At 42.7% G+C, this 22,010-nt stretch overlaps 1 protein-coding gene across 4 annotated transcripts in view; it reads left to right on the forward strand.

Annotated features, from left to right (window-relative positions):
- Nucleotides 1-22,010, forward strand: part of SHANK3 (SH3 and multiple ankyrin repeat domains 3) — a 924,054-nt gene that overhangs the window by 821,169 nt on the left and 80,875 nt on the right. For all 4 annotated transcript variants that reach the window (XM_033958997.1, XM_033958999.1, XM_033958998.1 and 1 more), the window contains one exon: nt 232-359. In XM_033958997.1, the coding sequence (XP_033814888.1) occupies nt 232-359 (128 nt within the window). The remainder of the gene's footprint in view (nt 1-231; nt 360-22,010) is intronic.

Genomic DNA, 22,010 nt, shown 5'->3' on the forward strand with positions numbered 1-22,010 from the left:
CAAGTCTGGGTGAAATATACATCTCATTCATGATAAAAGGGAAGTGATATCCTATAATAACAGTGCTTAGTTTATAATAGTAGTACTCAAAAGAGAGAAAAATCAATATCTTTGTGTGATTTCTCATCAATTTAATGCACATATGGTATGTGGCCAAGAGAAAGTGGTTATGTACATAGATCATGAATGGTGCTAGTTATTAAGTGAAATGGCTCCATATTTGCATTGCAGAGAAGTTGGATGAGATCCTGGTAGCTGCTGAGCCTACCCTGCGACCAGACATTGTTGAGGCTGATTCAAGAGCTGCAACAGTGAAACAACGACCAACCAGTCGACGCATCACCCCAGCAGAGATCAGTGTAAGTGCTTGTAGATTTCATTTAGCCTGAGGAGTTTATCATACCCTTGTTATTCATATTTTCAAAAAGTCTCTTTCAAATAATTATTCAGGATATAAAGGAGACCTTATGAGTGCAATTTCAAGCGCCTGCCAGATGGAAACTGAGTTTAGAAGGAGATTCCACATACTTATTTTGGTAAATTTATAATAGAAAAGATACTCTTATCCTTGATAGTTGTGGGGAATTGAAGTGCATCAAGTGTGAATCGCACGGTCTTGTAAGTTGAAGTTCATATATAGTAGAATCCGTTTTTAGTTTTTCTTCTTGTGTGATTGGATTAATGGTGCAGTTGGAAAAACAGAAAAGTGACAAAGTTGCGAAAAGGGGTCAATAAATTAACTAGCAAGCACTTTGAACCAGGCAAGAAAGGGGGGAACTAAAAGGTCCTTTTACAAAGGTGTGCTAAAAATTGACCTTAAGTGGATTTTCCCCATGCACTAAGGATATTTTTACTGCAGCATTAAAAACAAAAACCAATTATGTAATTATGCGCTAATGTTGCCATTAGCAGGTGGCCATTTTTAAAAATTATCTCAGGAGCTCTTACCACTATCTATTCTTTAGGCAGTAATGACTTCTGCATTATCTGTGTGTTAACCAAGTAGGGCACAGTAATATGAATGTGCTAACTGGTTAGTACAGGAATGTCCCAACATGCCTCTTAAAAAAAATTCCCCCCCAATATTTACTCCATAGTTAGTGTTATTTTTAGTCTGTCCATTAGGCCAGTGGTATTCAACCCAGTCCTCAGGGACCACCTGGCCAGTCGGGTTTTCAGGATATCCACAATGAATATGAATGAGGATATCCTGAAAACTTGGACTGGCCTGGTGGTCCCTCAGGATTGGGTTGAATACCACTGCTATAGGCCATTTTTATTGTTGGGCACACACCCCCCCCTTTTACTAAGCCACTCATAAGAACATAAGAATTGCCACTGCTGGGTCAGACCAGTGGTCCATCGTGCCCAGCAGTCCACTCCCGCCGCAGCCCCCTAGGTCAAAGACCAGTGCCCTAACTGAGACCAGCCCTACCTGCGTACGCTCCGGTTCAACAGGAACTTGTCTAATTTTGTCTTGGGGGCAGAGTGTTTTTTTCTGTGCTCTAGTGTATAAAAGCAATTCATCTTATGAACATACATACCTTAAGATGTCTCAAATTTAAAAAAAAACACAGCAATACACAGAAATCTTCTAAAAAATAATGAGGAGAATATTAAATTTTAGTCAAACAGAGACAAAAGCAATCATTCTTACTCATAAAAGCCACCTACATTTAGATGTACCCTATTTATGCCAGGGATCATTACCTAATTTGTGCGCACAATGGCGGCTAAGTCAAAAATATGCATCTAACTTGAAAATACGCCCACGATCCGCCCCCTAACTACACCTGCTTTTAATTATGAACTTTGGATTAGACATGTGGAGGGGCATAATCAAAAGAAACGTCTAAGTCCGATTTGGACATAGGGCTCTAGTCACCCAAAGTCAGCAGCAGCAAAATGTCCATTCTCGAAAAGTACGTCGAAAAATTTGGGGGGGGGAAATCATCTGCTTCTACGTCCAGCCATTTGATCATCCAGACTACTAGTACATCTATCTTTATAGTATATTCTTGTCCAAAAAGTCGTTCAAGTCCCAAACGCCTAGAACAAGACCTTTTGGACTTAGGAGGGGCCAGCAAAGTAATGGACTGACCATGCAGACATGGCAACACATAGAGCACCTTACAGGACACTGCTGTGAACTTAATAAAAAGGGTGCCACATAAACATCTCACCAGTACACCCCTGCAAGTCATGGTGAGCTCCCCCAAACCCACTTTACCCACCTGTCTACAACCCCAATAGCCCTTATGGCTGCCAGTGGCACCTATATGGCAGTACAGTAGGGTTTTGCGGGGTCTGGTGGGCTCACATTTTCCACCATTAATGTAGTGGTTAGAGTGGCTTATGGGCCTGGGTCTTCCTCTCTATGGTTCACCATCCCATCCCCCAGACTATTTAAGCCACCTCTATGCAGCTCTACTAGACTTTCCTATGCCAAGTGCTCTGGAGGTAGGTATGTACATTTTAATTCTGAACTTTGTGGGGGTGCGACAGGGTCAGCGAACATGTGTGTGGGGGGGGGAGGCTTTACTTTGTCCCTGCAGTGGTTATCTGGTCACTTTGGATACCTTTTGGGCACTTATACCTGGTTTTAGATCACCTAAGTCACAATGTACAAGTTCCGTTTAGGCAGCCTCATCAATCTTTCGATTATCCCTGCATGTCCTGCCCACATCCCACCTATTATCAATTTCGGAAAGATCTTAAAACTTATTTATTTAAACAATACAAAACACAATATTGATTTTATTCTTAAATCTGTTACTGTAGTCAGTTTCTACTATCTTCTGATCATTCGTTTAAACAATTTTACAGACTATTTTTATTTTAGTATAATCAATTTGTATTGTGTAATTACTATCTTTTATAAGTTTTATAGAGCTGTATTTTGCTATCTAGTATTTTATACTGAACTGTGTTATATTCATTTATAATAATTATTATATGGCTTTGTATTTCTAATTGCCTAGTGTAATTATTATTGTGTAAACCGCCATGAACTGATGGTTTGGCGATATATAAAAATAAACTATTATTATTATTATTATGTCCTGCCCACATCCTGCCCTAACCACTCCTTCAAAATAGCCCAGCGGGATTCAGAGGCTTAAAAAGTCTCTGGATACGTCTAAAAACCCATTTTGATTATCAGCACTTGGATGGGCCTGACTTTTAGATTATCCAAGTGTCACCTTGGGCGGGTTTTTAGACATATTTTTATTTCAATTATGAGCCCCATACTTTTTATAGAATCGTGTTTTACAAATTATGTGCCTAACTTTCAATTAAGTGAAATTAATATCAATTACGAGTTGTTAACTGCTATTTTTGGTGCCGACTAAGCCTTTTAATCGCCAGATTTCACTGAAGTCCTGCCATAAGAAGCACAAAGGGAAAGTCAAACTGGTTCCTCACAATCTAAGATCGTAATACCTCATTTGTCTTGAAAAATCTCCTTTGTCTGTTTTATTTCATTGTAGACACCTAACTTAACTTTAGGCGGACTTTATATAATTTGGGGGTTAGTGCCTAACACAGTTTAGTAAAAGGAACCCTAAATTTTTTCTGAATCTGCATAAAATTAAATTTATTTATGGATGTATTTTTATTGTATGGATGCCATAATGTAATTTTTTATAATTCTTTTTGATTGGATGTGTTGTAGTTCTCTTTAAAATGCTCTAATCTGGTACAGGTGGAATTTAAGTGTTTAAATTAAATCTCACAGCTCTAAATAGAAATAATATTACAGAGAGGTAAGAGATCTAAGTCCCCTGCATTTATGGAAATGCAACAAACATGAATGGGTGAGCAGATTGTTGAGTATGTTGAGATTGTCATGACTTTTTCTGTGCCTCAGATTTTAAGCATCATTATGTTGCATTGTATTGCCTGCCTTGGCATGAGCAAGGGTAGAATGCGATGACGTCCCAGGCCCTACTCTCCACCCACTGCTCCTTCCGTACCCCCCTCCCCATGCCACATTCACACCCTCCTTTCCTCCGTAGTTCTTTAAATCTTCACCAGCGCAAGTAGCTTCTCTAGCCTACTGCTCACGTTGGTTTTTGGCGTTCCCTCTGACATCACTTCCTGGTCCTGTGACCAGGAATGATTTCAGAGGGGAGCCAGTCTGTTGTGGGCTGCAGGCCAGAGAACTTGTTCACGCTGGCAAAGATTTAAAGAGGTATGGGGTGGGAGGGAAGGGAGGGCACAAGCGTGGCCTGGGGGACAGAGAGGTGCCGGCAACCCCACCAAGATGGCAACCAGAGCTGTCGACCTTCCCTTACTAGGCCACTGGCATGACGTTAACTTCTCTGCTGATCACTGTGTCTTGAGGATGAGAAGGACTCTAAGACTGCAAGACTATCCTGGAGTTTGGGACTTATCCAGGATTCAGCACCTTATTAACTGACATGGATATACTGGAATCGCACTAGATTGCATTAAGTCTTAACTCGTACCAAAGAGCAGGGGCAGCTCAAGGCAATCTGCTGCCTGAGGCAAGGGATGAGATGCCCCTCCCTGAGCATCCATAATAGGGGTGAGGAAAGGGTAGTCCCAACTATTAGGCAAGACTGGCCAGCTGTCTACTATGGCAGCAGCTTCTTAGAGGGTAGTAGCTTCAGTAACACAGTAAATGACAGCAGAGCCTCACACACCACTCCTTTTAGGCCCAGGCCACCAATGTTTAAAGCAAAACAATAGATCCTGCCAGTCAAACTCAACCATGTATCTCACCACACATACTTTAACCTGCTTTTCAGCAAAAACACAAAGGAGATATATGATGCTCAAACAACAAGGAGCAAGATGAGAAAAAAGCAAAAGAAAAGTTCAGTTTAATACACCATAATAAAATTAGTTATAAGGGAAATGATATTCTACCTCCCCACAATGTGCAGATCAGAACTAGAACATTTCTCCATGGAAGTCACCATACAAAAAAAATCCTGATTTTCATGTTATCTGAGCAATAGCAATATAAAGCTCTCCACTACTAGGCACATTGTGAAATACAAAACCTGAAAAAGGAATCCATATTATGTACTGAATATAGTACAACGACATCTGCAATTAATATTTCACAAAGCTAACATATATCAATTAATAAATTCCAAATAAAACACTTTATTCTACCTTTGTTTTCTGGATGATTTCATGTTCTATTATGCTGGTTCCAGTTACTTGTCTGCTTTCCTGTCTTTCTTCTGTTTCCAGTGACTGTTGTCTCTTTTTCAATTCTCCTCTCTCCTCCTGTCTTGTTCCCTCAATATACTCTGACATACTGATTTTTCCTTTTTAGCTCTTTCCTTCCTTTTTCCCCCCTGTCCATTCAAATTTTACCCTACTTCTTTCTATTTTTCACCTTTCTATCAACTTTATTTCCTTCTCTCACCCCCTAGCTCTCCTATTTCCCATCTTGCCTGTTCCCCAGTCTCCTATTCCCATCTCTTCCCCCCCATTTCTCCCTCCACAAAGTCCATCTCTCTTTCCCCATTTCCCTCTCCACTAAGTCCATCTCTCTCTCCATCCATTTTTCCCCCTCTACCAAATCCATCTCTCCCCCCATTTTTCCCTCTCCACACCCTCTACCTTCCCCTTTCACACCCTCTACCATCTCTCCATGATCTCCTTTTACTCCTTTTGCCATCTCTCTCCTGTCCCCTCCATCCTTCCCCAAGGCCAGCTGTCCCTCTCCTGCCCCCTCCGTCCTCCCGAAGTCTATCTCTCCCTATCCCATTTCTATCCCCCTCTGCCATCTCTCCCTATCCCCCTTCTAGCTCCTATGTCCTCCCCATCCATCTCCCAAATCTGACATCAATCCCTCCCTCCCTTACTCTATTCCTGAGTCTATCTTTCCCTCCTTTCCTCACTTGAATCCAACATTTCTCCCACTCCCTTACCCGAGTCCAATATCTATCTTCAGGTGGCACTGTTGAGGGAGTGGCATCTTGCTGCCAGCCATCTCTGCTGTTCTCCTTACCAGCATCACCCTTCTCACCACCTTTCACCCTTGTCTCCATAATCAACATTTTTTGCATTCTACTCTCCCCCCACCGCCACTGCATCTACCTTTTGTTTTCTGTAAAAGTCGCCAGGTAGTGCAAGCAACTCCCTGCCATTGGTTCTGGTGTCTTCTCTCCACTGAGGCCCGCCCTCTCTGACAACTTCCTTTTTCCACTGGGGCGAGCCGCAGTGAAGATGTCGGTACCGACGGCAGGGAATCACTACCACCACCCGGCGACTTTTACAGAAAACTAAAGGTAGATGCAGTGGCGGTGGGGGGGAGGGGGTTAGAATGGAAAAAATGTTGTTTGTGAGGAGAAGGGTGAAAGCCTCTGATGCCAGGAAGGGGAGTGGTAGAGAACACCGGCCGCAAGATGCCGCTTCCTCGTGGCCTCATTATATGGCCGCCCCTGTCAATGAGGTTTTGAATTCAAACACTCAGCTAGTCCACCCGAAGTCCAGGATCTTAGGGCTGGCTTATTGCCAACTTATTGACCTAGTATTGCTGTCTAGGATTCCAGGTGCCTCAAGCAACATTTTGAAAACATTTTTTCCCTCAATGGACCTATTAATTAAAAATTGTTTCATTCTTATGCATTTGTTTTGATGTGGTGAATCTGAAGCTTCTTTGAGGCTTCGGAAGTTTTCTTGTATGGTCAAACAATATATAACTTATACCAAGAGTGGGTATTTTCAAATTCAAAACATTTTTCAATAATATTACTCTCCTTACCTAGAAATTCTGCTCTCAAATACAATTTAATTTATGTCTAAATACAATATAAATAAGCTATTGAATATTCTAAGGTAGATTCAAGAAACTGAGCCAAAAATTAAGTGCAAAAAATATAGGCATTAAGCATCAATTCTGCATCAAGACAGCAATTGCACATCAAATTGCCATGACAGAATAAAGCATAAGTTGGTGCACACACACCCAGTGACGTAGCAAGGGTAGGAGGCGACTGTGGTGGTGGTGTGCCCTCCTCTCCGCCTCTCCTCCTTCTGTGCAACCCCCCCCCCCCTCCGCGCCCTTCTCTCTGCCTCCTGCTCCTTCCATGACATACTTGCACCCTCCCTTCCCACTCCCGTGCCTCTTAAAATCTTCACCAGCACAAGCATCTTCTCCAGCCTGCTGCTAGTGCTGGCTTTCTGATGTCACTTCCTGGCCCTGCGACCCGGAAATGATTTCAGAGGGAGCCAGGCCGATGAGAGCAGCAAGGTAGAGTAGTTGCTTGCACTGGCAAAGATTTTAAAGAGGTATGGGGGTGGGGAAGGGAGGGCGTGAGTGTGTCCTGGGGGGCGGAGAAATGCTGGCACCCCCACCATGACGCCCCACCCCTCTTACTATGCACACTGTGCACACTTAACTTTAGGCACGAACACTTATGCCATGTCAAGGTTGCGTCTAAAGTTGGCAGTTACATGTGGAAATGATAATTATTCTATAATTTAAGTGCACAACTGCAAGACTTACCCTTGATCCGCCTGTGTGCTGCACACCCCCTAGTAATTGTGAACTAGAGCATTTAGGTGCTAAGGCCCCAATTTTTAAAAACGGCACCTAAAACATAGGCGCCAAGTAACTTAGCGCATGTCAGTCTTAAATTAGGTGCCATTTATAGAATCATGTCTATTGGTGCCTAAAGTGTCCTAACCTTAGGCATATCCTATTTATGCCAGGCTTTTCTTGGCCTAAATACCAGTGCCTAAGTTAGGCACCTACTGGCACCTAGTTCAAACAGGGGCCTACATGCCAAACACACCCACAATCTGCCCCCTAACAATACCTGCTTTCTGGTAGGCAGTAGGTGCCTTGGACTAGGTGCCTACCTGAAAATGGTAAACATCTACTGAGTTAGGTACCTACCATCCAATTAATTTTAATTTAAACCAGTTATGAGGTGCTAATTGCTTGTTATCGGCACTAATTAAGCTTTTTAAATAATTGAGTTGGGTCCCTAGATCAGTTAGGTGCACCGATCTAGGTGCCTAACTTTAGGCATATTTAAGAATCTGGACCTAAGTTTATAGAATAATACCTAAGTGCAGTTACATACATAACTAAAAACAGTTCCAATTAACACCACTTAAGGGCTATTATTGGTGCTTAATGCCAATTGGTTTCTAATTTAACTATTATGTTAGTCTGCTCTGGGTGTAGCCCATATGGGGGTGCTTGGAGGACTGGTGCCTTCTTCTTCCGGCAGTGGCAGCATTCATAACTCACTGCTCTCGGGCCATCCTCTCTTCTGGGTCCTGCCTTCATGGAAACAGGAAGTGGGTGGGGCAGAGAAGAATGCCCCAAACCAGCAAAAGCAGCGAGTTGTGAAGGCTGCGCTGCTGACAGGGGGTGACAGAGAGAAAAAGGGAGAGAAGGGGATGGGAGGGGAAGAGAAATGCCACACCTGATTGGGGAGAGGGAGGGGGGGAGAAGGAAGATCATGGAAGGGAGAGGAAAGAGAGATGCCAGACCATAAGAGAGGGAAAGAAAGGAAGGAAAGGAGATGCCAGACCGTGGAGAGGGAGAGATGCCAGGGCAAGAGGGAAGGAAGAGAGACAGAAATGCCAGACCATCAGGAAGGGAGGGAGGGAAAGGAAGGAGATGCCAGAGCAAGGAGGGAGAGGGAGAAATGGAAGAGAAGGAGAGGAGAGAAATGCTAATACATGGGGGGAGGGGAGGGAGGGAAGGAGACAGATGCCAGACCATGAGGGAAGGAGGGAGGTAAAGGAAGGTGAGGAGATGCCATAGCATAGAGGGGGAAGAGTAAGGAAAGAAGGAAGGAGAGGAGAGGGATGCCAGGGCATGGAGGGAAAGGAAGGAGACAGAGATGTCAGACCATGTGGTGAGGTGGGAAGGAAGGAAAGGAGAAGAAAGAGATGCCAGAGACTAAGGGAGGGGTGTGGACAGAGAGAGAAAAATGGAGAGGAAGTGAAGCTGAAATTAATCATGTATAAAGATGAGAAGGGCATAGGTAAACAGTTTATGGAAGGGACATAGAAAGAGGGAAAATGCTACATGAAAGGCAGAGAGGGTAGACACCAGATGGAAGGGAAAGGGAGGGCAGTGCATGGAAGTGAGAAAGAGGGTAGACAGTGGATTGATGGGGCAGAGAGAGAAAACGGACAGTGGGTGGAAGGGGCATAGAAAGAGGGCAGACAGTAGATAGAAGGGGCAGAGAAAGAGGACAGAGGCTGGATGGAAGGAGCAGAGAGAGAGGGAGAAACAAGATGATACATGGAAGGGAAAGGATAGATGCTGGATGAAAAGAGAGTGAAGAGAAGATGATTAAAGCAGAAACTAGAGAAGATAGACAAAGTTTTTTTTTTTGTTGTTTTAGAATATAGTATTGTAGCTGTTCGATAAATGTTTATAAACAGAAAATGGAAATAAAGTAATCTTTTTATTGAACTAATTTTAATACTTTTTTACTAACTTTCGGAGACCAAAACCCCCTTCCTCAGGTCAGGACAGGATATTGAAAAATGGATTAGTCCAATAAAATGGTATTTTCTTAATTTCCATTTATTGTTTTATTTCTATTTCTTAATTTGTAAAGTGATGATTGTTATTTGTCAGTTTTTTTCACATTTACATCTGCTGTCTTTATATTTTGCACAGTATTGGGGGACATATATCACTGTGATGTTGCATAGTATGTAGAGTCTGGCTTTGTGGCAGTTCAGTTTTACTTTTGTCTATATATTTCTATTTTCAGTTTGTGATTACTTATTCCATACTAGACGAGAGTATATCTGTGTTCTGTGTGTATGAAAAGGTCATGGTTTTCTGTTACTACTGACTGCAGGATCAATCTGTATTAATCTAGCTTGTTTAGTTTTACAGTGGGTATATTGATATTCTAGTGATCATTGCAGTGTTATAAGCTATTGCCTTTACTTAGGTATACCCTTGTTGTGTGACTCATGGATTATTAATAAAAATATTTTTTTTTATATAGAGGAGGAAGATGTTAAAAATGATCATATTCTAGGCATGCCACTGCACAACTATAGACACATAGTCATCGACTTATGACCACATCCAGTTCTGACTGACCAGTCGTATCCCGATTTCGTCATAAATCAAAAAATGTCTGCCATGAGTTCTTGCGTCAACCTCATGACACTGCCAAACCTCATGCCAGTTGTGAGGTTGCCACAGGAGCTCACAGTAGCAATTTTTTTCTGTGAAACTGCATGGGCAGGAGTGTTAGAGGATCGTTTCTGTCCTGACTCACCCCACTGGACTGCCAGAGTCTAAAAACCCAGGGGGAGGTCTATGCTGGTTCCGGAGGGAGGGAGTGATTGTCACAGTCGGGTTCGATCGTAAAGTCAAACAGTCATAAGTCAGATAGGTCGTAAGTCGATGACTACCTGTTTATGTATATATGCAGTATGTATGTTCAAGTACATACCACATAGCATATATACATGTGCATTAAATGCTACTAGGCATACTGATTGCTCTAAAACAGTTCAATCTTTATTTATAAGTAACACAAGACTCCTAAAGACCTGTTTAGAGAGAAAACATGAAGTCATCAAGATTTACAGATATTTCAACTCCACTGACTATTAGATTGTCAGTGAATGTGGCAATCAGCACAGAAAAGGTGGTTCCAATGGCTGTGTCTTGGCAAAAATGCTACCTGCTTTAGAGGAACATCTCTGGACTTCAGGAATCACTCAGAGTTATACGAACTTAAATAAGATGAAAAATGCTTTTTCAATAGCTAGATATCAGAATGTGCCACAAATGGATGGCAATACCACCTGCTTTATTTGAGGGAAGATTAAGAGGCTTCTTGTATGAGAAATGAGGTCTCCCTAATTAGGGGATTTTATAAATTTGTTCAGACATAAAACTCTGTAGCTATAAGACACTGATATGTTTTTTGATTGCAGTTTGATTTACTGGTGAAACACTGCCAACTCACTCTCAGATGCACAACCTCGTACAACTTATTAGCAATCAGTTCTATGCTTGCTACTCTTAATTTTTTTCTCTAGTGCACCCATGTATAGCTAAGTGAAGTCTATAATATATTATTTTAGGATTGACGGAAATCATGACCCATTAATTCCCCTCGTGCCTATTACAGTTTTTCAGTGGGAAGGAGAGATATAATGCACAAGTCTCTTCAATCTCTATTACAATAAGCAGGGTAAACATAATGAGTCATTAGTCTTTTCTTGTTACCATTATGGAGAGGAAGAAGACTCACAGTGAACCATATATCACATTTTTCCAACATTCATTATCAAATGTCCTTACATCTCTTTACCATATTACAATGAAAGTGCTGGACATGGTGGATCATAGTTTCCCTTCCATTTAAATGTTACTGTAAAAGCTATGGCTTATTAATGATAGTGAATTTCCTTTTTGAATTGCATCTTTTCTATAGAGAGAATGCCCCAATCCCTGAATTCAGACATTTCTCCACTGCAGTTCTTCCCCTCTCCAACCATCATCTGATAACTTTCACAACACTCCCTCTCAGACCCAGCCAGTCTCCACAAATATATTTACGAAACTCCAGGCTATTGACCCTTTCTCCACCAATTCTTCACCCCTTCTCACTATGCTACACAAGTCTATTAACGACGCTGCCTCCTCCCATAATACCATTCTCTCCTCTGCTCTAGACACTCTCACTCCCCCTACTTCCTTGGGAAAGTGGGAAGGTGTGGCTCACTGGTAGAGCTTCTGCTTCTGCACCCACAGGTTGTGAGATCAAATCCCAGTGCTGCTCTTTGAGACCCTGGGCAAGTCACTCAATTCTCCAGTAGTATCTTTCTTTCTTACTATAACCCCTTCCTTCTGTCACATCCTCAATCTATCACTTTCTACAGCAATTATCCCATTTGTCTTCAAATATGCCCTAATTACACCTTTCCTCAAAAAACTGTCACTGGACCCTACCTGCCTATTCAACTATCGCTCCTCCTCCTTCTCCTCCACTTTGATTTGACTTTTATGTTAAAAATGGCAGTATATCAAATAAAATAACTGTAACTGTTATCCAAGCTACTTGAACGTGCTGTTCACTACCGTTGCTTTAACTTCTTGTCAACCCTAACTGTTCTTGACCCACTCCAATGAGGCTTTCGCCCCCTACATTCCATGGAAACCACCCTTGATAAAGTCTCCAACCTGTCCCTGTCCAGATCCAAAGGCCTCTTTTCTATCCTCATCCTTCTCAATCTATCCACTGCTTTCGACACTGTATATGACCACCTTCTCCTTGATATGTTGTCCGCTCTTGGATATCAGGGCTCTGACTTTCTTGGTTCTATCATACCGCACTTTTAATTTACACAGTGGTGGACCCCCTTCCACTCCTATCCCACTATCAGTCGGGATACCCCAGGGCTTTGTCCTGGGACCCTTTCTCATCTCCATCTATACTCATTCCTTTGGTGCTCTGACCTGCACCCATGGTTTTCAATACCACCTCTACACTGATGACTCCCAGATTTACCTCTCCACACCAGAAATCTCTACGAATCCAGACCCGTGTCTCACCTTCCTATCTGACATTGCTTCCTGGATGTCCCACTGCCACCTAAAGCTGAATATGACCAAGACTGAGTTACTTTTCTTCTACCTAAACACACCTCTCCTCTACTCCCACTCTATTTCAGTGGATGGCATGCTCATCTTTCCTGTCTCATCAGCTCGCAACCTCTGGGTCATCTTTGATTCCTCTCTCTCATTCTCTGCACAAATCCTGTCACTTTCTCTATATCATCTCCAAAATCTTCCTTTTCTTTTGGAGCACATAAGAGCATAAAAATTGTCATATTGAGACAAACCAAAAGTCCATCAAGCCCACTATTCTGTTTTCAACAGTAGCCAACCAAGGACCCAAGTGCCAACTAGATCCCAAGTAGTAAAACAGATTTTATGCCGCTTATCCTAAGAATAAGCAGTGAATTTCCCCAAGTCATCTCAATAATGGCCTATGGACTTTCCTTTTAGGAATTTATCCAAACCTTTATTAAACCTCGCTAAGCTAACTGATTTCACCACATTCTATGGCAATGAATTCCAGAGTTTAATTACATGTTGTGTGAAGAAATATTTTCTGTGGTTTGTTTTAAATCTACTACTTGCTTCATCGCATGCTCTCTAGTCCTAGTACCCTTTCTACTCCACTCAGTAATTTATAGACCTCATATCACCCCGAGCCATCTCTTCTCCAAGCTGAAGAGCCCTAGCCACTTTAGCCTTTCCTCTTAGGGAAGTTGTCCCATCCCTTTTATCATTTTCATCGCCCTTCTCTCTACCTTTTCTAATTCCGCTATATATTTTTTGAGAGACGGCAACCAGAACTGCACACAGTATTCGAGGTGCAGCCGTACCATAGAGCGATACAAAGGCATTATAACATTTTCATCTTTCTTTTCCATTCCTCTCCTGATAATTCCTAACATTCAACTTGCTTTCTTAGCCACCGTCACACATTGAGCACACCACCAAAACCTTTATCCACGCCCTTATCACATCTCACCTCAGCTACTACAACTTGGTCTTCCTTATAACCACCTTCAATCCATATAAAATTCCACTACACAACTTATGTGTTCCCATACCACCTCTCTCCTCAAATCACTCCATTGGCTCCCCATCTATTGCCACATACAATTCAAAGTCCTCTTACTGACTTGCAAATGAATTCACTCTATAGCTCCTCAATATCTCTCCTCTCTTATCTCTCCTTATATTCCTCCCTGGGAACTCCATTCATCAGGTAAGTCTCCACTAATGCCAACTCTGTTGCTGCGCCTTAGGCCTGAAACAGACTCCCTGAATCACTACATCAAGCTCCATCCCTGGCTATACTCAAATCCAGACTCCAGACCCAGTTTTTTACGGATGCTTTCAACTCCTAACCCCCATTCGCTGCATGCCTAATGAACTGCCCAGCCTAGGGTTACCAGATTTTCGTTCGGGAAAATCTAGACCCGTGGCCACACCCCCAGGCTCACCCAGTTCCGCCTCTGTCACACCCTGTTCCGTCTCCCAGCCCTGCCCCGACCGCATGTGCAGACAGAATGCAATGACATCACGCATGCGTCAACGCATGCGTTGATGCCCCTTCCCGACGGGATAAAGTATCGGGGTTTGAAAAGCCATCCGGACCCCCAGACATGTCCTCCAAAGGAGGCCATGCCTGGGAAAATCCAGACATATGGTAACCCTAGCCCAGCCCCCTACTTGTCCTAACCTTCACTCACTGTAAGGCATTCATGCCTGATGAACTCCCCAGCCCCCCTACTTGTTATGTTTGTTAAGTAGATTATAAGCTCTTCAGAGCAGAGACCATGTCTTGAATGTTCTAATGTACAGTCTTGTGTACGTCAGTGCTATAGAAATGATAAGTAGCAGTAGTAGAAGACATGTGTAGTAGCATTTTAGAAAGGATGCACAAGCCAGAATAGAGATGCCAAGTCAGGACACCTACAATTAAGCAAGTATTTTAGAAAAGAATCTGCCCCTGTAGATCCCCATCTAAAATAAAGGTCTACAAGAATATGACTTCACGACAACATCCAGAGATTCCATTTCAGAAATCCAGATGGAGAGACAATAGATGCTAATCAATCACCCTGTCATCTGGATAGGTCAGGTTTGGTACTACCACATCTAGTTTCAAGTTTCAAGTTTATTTAAAATTTACTATACCGCCTACTTGAGACTTCTAGACGGTGTACAAAAACACCATAACAATCTAATATAATAAAACGCTAGGCCGTGCATGCGCACTCCCATCGCATGCGTCCGTTTTCCGTGCGGCTGTCGGCCCGTGCTGTTTTTTGCTCTGCCCTGCTCCTTGCCTGAAGTCCTCTCTCCTCCCCCGAGGCGGATGTCGGACGCGGCGGCTGTCTCCCCCGAGGCGGACGTCGGACGCAGCGGCTGTCAGCCGTGCTGTTCTTCTGTCTGCCCTGCTCCTTGCCTTACTATATTTTTAAGTTGAAAGACGAGGCAGCGGCTCCTCTCAGGATCCCCACCTGCGTCGGAAGTCCGATGCAGTCGGGGATCTTGAGAGGAGCCGCTGCCGCAGTGTCTTTCAACTTAAAAATATAGTAAGGCAAGGAGCAGGGCAGAACGATCTTCAAAATGGCTGCAACTACAAAGTTAACAAACTGGTGTCGTGGACTATACCTTCCCTCTCTGCACATACTAACAACAAAAATTCCACTTCAGAACTTCCCCCGGGGTCTTTTTAAAAGTCCAAACACTCTCCTTTTCACTCTCAGGAGGTGAGATGGGAAAGGAACAGTTATAACACAGTCTGGAACATTCCCAATGTAGCCGAGGCTGAAAGGGTTCACCAGGCACGTTGCCATTTGCGATGCAATACAGGAGAGGATAAGCAGTGATGCGGTAGGTTGGTTATGGTTTGATATTTTGTATTTTGCTTATGAGGATATGATAAGGGTTATTTTACAGCTGCTTTAAATTGTTAATGAGGCCAGTGACTAGACCGTGCAGGGGGAGCAGGAAGAAGGTGATGATGGACAGGGGGGAGGTAAAACAAAGGGGCTGCTGCTGGATAAGGTGAGCAGTGATGGAGTGGTGGAGGACACAGGGGAGGTAAAAGGAAGGGATAATGGACGGGGAGCAGGCAAGGGGTGGTTGTGGACAGCCAAGGAAACCCCCCCCCAAAAAAAAAACACAGAAAGCGGCTAAGGAGAGAGAAAAAGAAATAAAGACAGACACACACACACACATATATTCTAGCACCCGTTAATGTAACGGGCTATAAGACTAGTATACCAATAAAAGTATAATTTAATCTAAAACAGACCAAGGGGAAAAAACGATTCAAGGACAAAAACGAATAGGAACAAAAGGGAAGAGGGTATAGGAACTCCAATTAATAGAAAGAAAAAAAACCCAGAAGGATGGGGAAGTAATACTAAAAAAATTTTCTAAAAACTAAGTCGTCCTTAAAAGGACAGTTTAGGTTACAAAGCCATCGTGGAATAAGAATGTCTTTAGCATTTCCTTAAATTTTATCAGTGATGTATTATCCTGCAAGTAGTTGGGGATACTGTTCCAAAGAAAAGGAGCACTTACAGAAAAGATCGTGTTCCTCATTGTACTAATATGTTTCAATGAGGGAACAGTGAGAAGATTATGTGCGGTGGATCGTAGGATCCTTGATTGATTATAAGGGATAAGTAAGTTGGTAATAAATTCTGGCTGACTATTTGCTTTCGTTTTAAAGATTAGTAGTAGAATTTTATAAGTGATCCTATGCTCTATAGGTAACCAATGAGCTTTGGACAAAAGAGGTGTGACATGATCATATTTCTTTGCATTGAATAAAATTTTTACTGCAGTATTTTGAACCATTTGAAGCCTGTTTATTTCTTTTTTTTGTGATGCCCTTAAGAATTTTACAAAACAGATGGAACGATGCCAAACACTGCACACCCATGGCATCATTTGCAGTGCCCCTTGAACTCCATGATCACAGCACTCGACCACACCTCAACATCACCTGCCCCTCCCCCAGATATCACCCAGCCTTCCTATCCCAGTAAACAAAGACACCCTCCCCCAGCATACTTGCACCCCCATCCCAACAGGAATGCTCCTCCAACATCACCATCCCAGCAGACAAGACCCTCCCCCCCTCCTGCATAACCTGATCCCCCCCTCATCTCAGCAGCCAAGTCTCCCTCCAAGGAGTCCTGTCTGCTGGGATGAGGTGACCAGGTTTGGTTAAGGGGGTCTTGTATACTCCGATGGGTGAGACGGGTTATGTTTGGGAGTCTTTGCCAGGTTAAGGGAGGAGTCGGGTGTTGGGGTATAATTTAGGTGATGGCAGAGTGTTCTTAGTGAGGGGCACTGGAACCATGGGATCCACCGTTGCTCCTAAAACAAGCACTTAGTTGTGCCTCAGAGCAGGTCTAAATTCGAATGTGCATGCCTGTATTGTTGTCCCTCCTAGACCTCTCCCTCTCCCTCCCTTCCCCAGGCCCCCTTGCACTCCTGACATCTGAAAGTACCTCTTTCTAAAATGGCATTTATTTAAAAGATTCTTTTTTTTTTTAGTTTAAAATAGCATTTAAATGTCTCAGCCTCTCCAAACGTTTATTTATTTAAAATATTTATAGCCTGCATCATCCATAGATCTGAGCAAATAACAAAAATACATACATATCACAATTTTAAATTTGACATACTAATCACATTTAGACATTAAGATGCTCCATCTCCTCAAATGTTTGCAAATCTCACTCCCATCTCATATCCCTCTGTAGTTACATTACATTACATTACATTACATTACATTAGGGATTTCTATTCCGCCTGTGCCTTGCGGTTCTAGGCGGATTACAATAAAGATGATATCTGGACATTTCCAGTAGAATTACATTACAGGAGAAGAGTAGATTACAAGTAACAGTGAAGAGTTACAATACATTCAATATCGCAGCAGATGTAACATAGCCACGGATTACAATAAAGAAAATATCTGGGCGTTTCCAGTAGAATTACATTATAGGAAGAGATAATTACAGTTTATATTGAAGAATTATAGTACTTTCAATATCGCAGGAGATGTTAATAGCAACTGAGTCAATTTACTACTGGTGGAGAATAAGGAATTACAATATGTTCTAGATTACAGAAGATGTTACATGAGCTGAGTCAATTTACTACTGGTGGAGAATAAGGAATTACAATATGTTCTAGATTACAGAAGTTGTTACATGAGCTGAGTCAAGTTTCTTAGGATGTTGAGTAGCATCATATGCCTATAAGCGGGGTGTATTTATTGTTTTGATGATTGCATGATGTTGGTTAATTAATGTTGATGATATGGACAGTAGTGGTGTTTAGTTTGGGTTGGGTAAAGAGATTCTTTTCCCAAGGAGTTGATTGAGAACTCATTAGATGGCGGTTTAGATTGATGGGAGATATTTTTTGAACAGTAGTGTTTTTATTTCTTTTCGGAACTCTTTTATGTCTGTAATTTCGATCAGTAATTTTGAGATGTCGGAGTCAATATTAGCTGCCTGTGTCCCTAGTAGGTTGTCATAAAGTTTCTTACGTCGAGTACCATTGAGAGGAGGGTAGGTGAAAATGTTCTGTGTTCTCCTTCTTCTGGATACGAGATAGTAGTGAAATCGGTTGTTTAGGTAGCTGGGTGCCGTGCCGTGGGTTACTTTGAATAGGAGACAGTAGAATTTGAATTGTGTTCTTGCTTTTATTGGTAGCCAGTGAGATTCTAAGTATGCTTTGGTAATATGGTCGTATTTGCTGAGTGAGTATATGAGTCTGAGGGCTGTGTTCTGGACGGTCTGTAGTTTTTTTATTGTGTTGATTGGGCACGGTAGATAAAGGCTGTTGCAGTAGTCTACCATACTTAGTACGAGGGATTGGACAATGATCCTGAATTGGTCTTTATTAAAGAATTTTCTTATTTTTCTCAGATTACGCATTGTGAAGAATGCTTTTTGGATGATTTTATGGATTTGTGTTTGCATAGTGCAGCATCTGTCTAGTTGTATTCCCAGGATTTTGAGGGAACTCTGTATTGGGTACTTGATTGAGTTTACTTCCAGTTCTGTTAGGGATGGTTTTTTGTCCTTCTCTAGTAGTAGGAATTTAGTTTTGTCCGTGTTCAGCTTCAACTTATGATTTGTCATCCATTTTTCTACTGTTTCCATTATAGTTTTCAGGCGTCCTGTGGAGATGGGGTCGTGGATGTCGAATGGAAGGAGGATGGTTATGTCATCCGCATAGCTGAATGAAGTTATGTTTAGGGCATCTAGGGTGCTGCCTAGGGAAGCAATGAATAGGTTGAAAAGTGTGGGAGAGAGGGGAGAGCCTTGTGGCACTCCGCAGGGGTTAGACCATGGTTCTGATAGAATTTCTTTTGACTTGACTCTATATGTTCTTGTTTTAAGGAAGCCTTGGAACCAGTTGTGCACTTTACCTGAGATTCCTATTGCGTCTAGAATCTGGAGAAGTATGGGATGGTCCACTAGATCGAAAGCCGCTGAGAGATCAAGTTGGATGATTAGCAATCTGTTTCCTTGGCTGAGGTGTCTTCGGGTTATGTCTAGTAAAGATACCAGAAGAGTTTCTGTACTGTGGTTAGTTCTGAATCCAGATTGGGATGGATGTAGGATGTTGTGGGCTTCTAGGTACATGGATAGTTGTTGTGCCACTAGACCTTCTATTATTTTGACGTATGTAGGGATAGAAGCGATTGGCCTGTAATTTGACGGGTTATTTATTAGACCTTTGGGGTCTTTCAGTATAGGGGTTATTATGATTTCTCCAAGGTCTGGTGGGAACTGGCCTTCCCTGAGTGTGGTTTGCAACCACAACGTGTAGCTAGCTTTGAAGTTGGTGGAAGCTGTTGCTAGTAGGTATGATGGGCAGTTGTTCAGGTCGCATGAGGACTTGCAGTATTTTTTATATAGCCTGTCCAGTTCTGACCACTGGGTTGTAGGGAAGTTGGTCCAGGACCTGTCTGCTGAGATGGCTTCATCTGTTGTGGGTTTTATTAGAATATCTTCTATGTTGTTTTGTGAGTTATTGAATGTTGTTCTGATTGTGATGATTTTATTTTTGAAGTGATCTGCTAGTTGAGTGGCTGTTGGTGTTAGGTTTCCCTGGGTGGCTAGGCATGGTTTGGTATCGGTGAGGTTTCTTACTAGGTTGAAAAGTTTTTTTGTGTCTGGTTTGTTGGTGCCAATGAGATTGGAGTAATAGTCTTTTCGTTTCTCCTTCAGTTTGATTTTGTATTGCTTGATTTGGATTTTCCATTCTGTTTTGGTGTTATCTTGTTTCTGTTTTTTCCATGCCCTTTCTAGTTGTCTACATTTCCTTTTTAGATGAAGGAGTTCCGTGTCAAACCATTTGTCTGATTGTCTACATATTTTATTTTTTGATTTTAGTGGTGCTAGTTTGTTTAAGGTCGATTCGCTGAGAGACCGCCAGGTATTTATGAATTCACTAGGGTTGCTGGAATCTATTGCAGGATCCACTGCTCTCCAGAATGTGGTGGGATCGATTTTCTGTCTGAACATAATGCTTGTTTTGGGTGGAGTGGGTTTATTTTTATTATGCTCCCAGTTGATGGTGAAGTTATATTTATAGTGGTCCGACCATAGGGTGGGGTGCCAGGCGCCGTTGGTGATTTTGATATGTTGTGTGTTGAGATTAGGGGATGAGTATGCTGCAATATCGAGTTGATGACCTTTTTCGTGTGTTGGTTCTGGGTTGAGGATCTGGTACGATAGGGTATTGAGGTATGATAGAATTTCTACTACTTGTTTGGAGGTGTGGTCTTCTAGGTGGAGGTTTAAATCTCCGAGGATCAGATTATTTGTAGAGGAAAGAGAGTTCTGGAGGATGAACTCTTCTAGTTCTTGTTTAGTGGTGTTCCATTTTCCTGGGGTGATGTAGCATAGAAGGCAGTTTAGATTTCCTGTAAGTGTGTTATCTGAAAGTTGGCAGGCTAGTAGGTCTAAGTGAGGTGTGGAGTGCTTGGCTAGGACTTTGATGTTGAAGTTGTTTTTTACTATGATTGCTAGCCCTCCTCCTCTTTTGTTGTCTCGGCATACTAATTCAATTTTGTATCCGTTTGGACAAATTTCAATAATGTGAGGGTCTGTGTCTGCTGTGAGCCAGGTTTCAGCAAGGAAGAGGCATCCTAGGTTGTCTTTAATTAGCCAGTCTTTGATTAGTTCTGTCTTTGGGCTTACTGATCTTATATTTAGGTATGAGCATGCTATTGAAGTGGTTTTTTTGAGAGGGATAGGGGTAGGAGCTATATTTGTGAGTATTTTTTGTGATGTCTGTAGTCTTTGTGAGCTTGTCTTGGCATTTGTTGTATGTCTTTTTCCCCAGATTGAGGGTATGCTTGTATGGCATTAGTATCATACCTACTCATTTTAGCCCACTCCAAAATTGTTTTGTTCCCACATTGATTTACCTAATGCTTCTAATTATTGCTACATGTAACTACCCTTTTACTTTTCTCTATCCAACAAACGTACTCTATACCAGTGGTCTCAAACTCAAACCCTTTGCAGGGCCACATTTGGGATTTGTAGGTACTTGGAGGGCCTCAGAAAAAAATAGTTAATGTCTTATTAAAGAAATGACAATTTTGCATGAGGTACAACTCTTTATAGTTTATAAATCTTTCCTTTTGGCTAATTCTTAATAATAATATTGTCATTTATAGCTAAAGAGACATATGATCAAGAAACTGTTTTACAGTGGAACCTTGGTTTACGAGCATAATTTGTTCCAGAAGCATGCTCGTAAACCAAATTGCTCGTATATCAAAGCAAGTTTCCCCATAGGAAGTAAGGGAAACTGCTTTGATTGGTTTCACCTCCTCCTCCCCCCCCCCCACGAGGCTACCAGCGCTGCTCCATTCTCCCCCCCCTTGAGGAATTCGACGCTGTTCCAAACCCCTCTCCGCGATCCAGCTTCCTCCCCCCTGCGACCGGCATCCCCCCCCCACTCGCATTGCCCCTCCTCCACCGCGATCCTACTTTCCCCCCTCCCGAGCAGTCAATGACACCCTTTACCCGAATTGGCACCAGTGCCGGTGCCCGAAGATCCTCATTCTTCTGGCGCGGCTGGGCGGTGCGTCGGAGATCCTCCTTCTGCTGGTCTGGGCTGGACTGGACTGTCTTTGAGCATGCGCAAATGCTCAAAGCCAGTCCAGCCCAGCCCAGACCAGAAGAAGGAGGATCTCCGACACACCGCCCAGCCCAGGCCACGCCAGAAGAGGGAAGATCTTCGGGCACCGGCACTGGTGCCAAGTCGGGTAAAGGGTGTCATTGACTGCTCAGGGGGGGGGGGAAGTAGGATCGCGGTGGAGGGGGGCTATACGAGTGGGGGGGATGCCGGATCGCTGGGGGGGATGCCGGATCGCGAGGGGAGGCAAGCTCGGTTTACGAGGCACCAAGTTTGCAAATGTTTTGCTCGTCTT

The sequence above is a fragment of the Geotrypetes seraphini genome, chromosome 9, assembly GCF_902459505.1.
Source record: "Geotrypetes seraphini chromosome 9, aGeoSer1.1, whole genome shotgun sequence".
Lineage (NCBI taxonomy): Eukaryota > Metazoa > Chordata > Amphibia > Gymnophiona > Dermophiidae > Geotrypetes > Geotrypetes seraphini.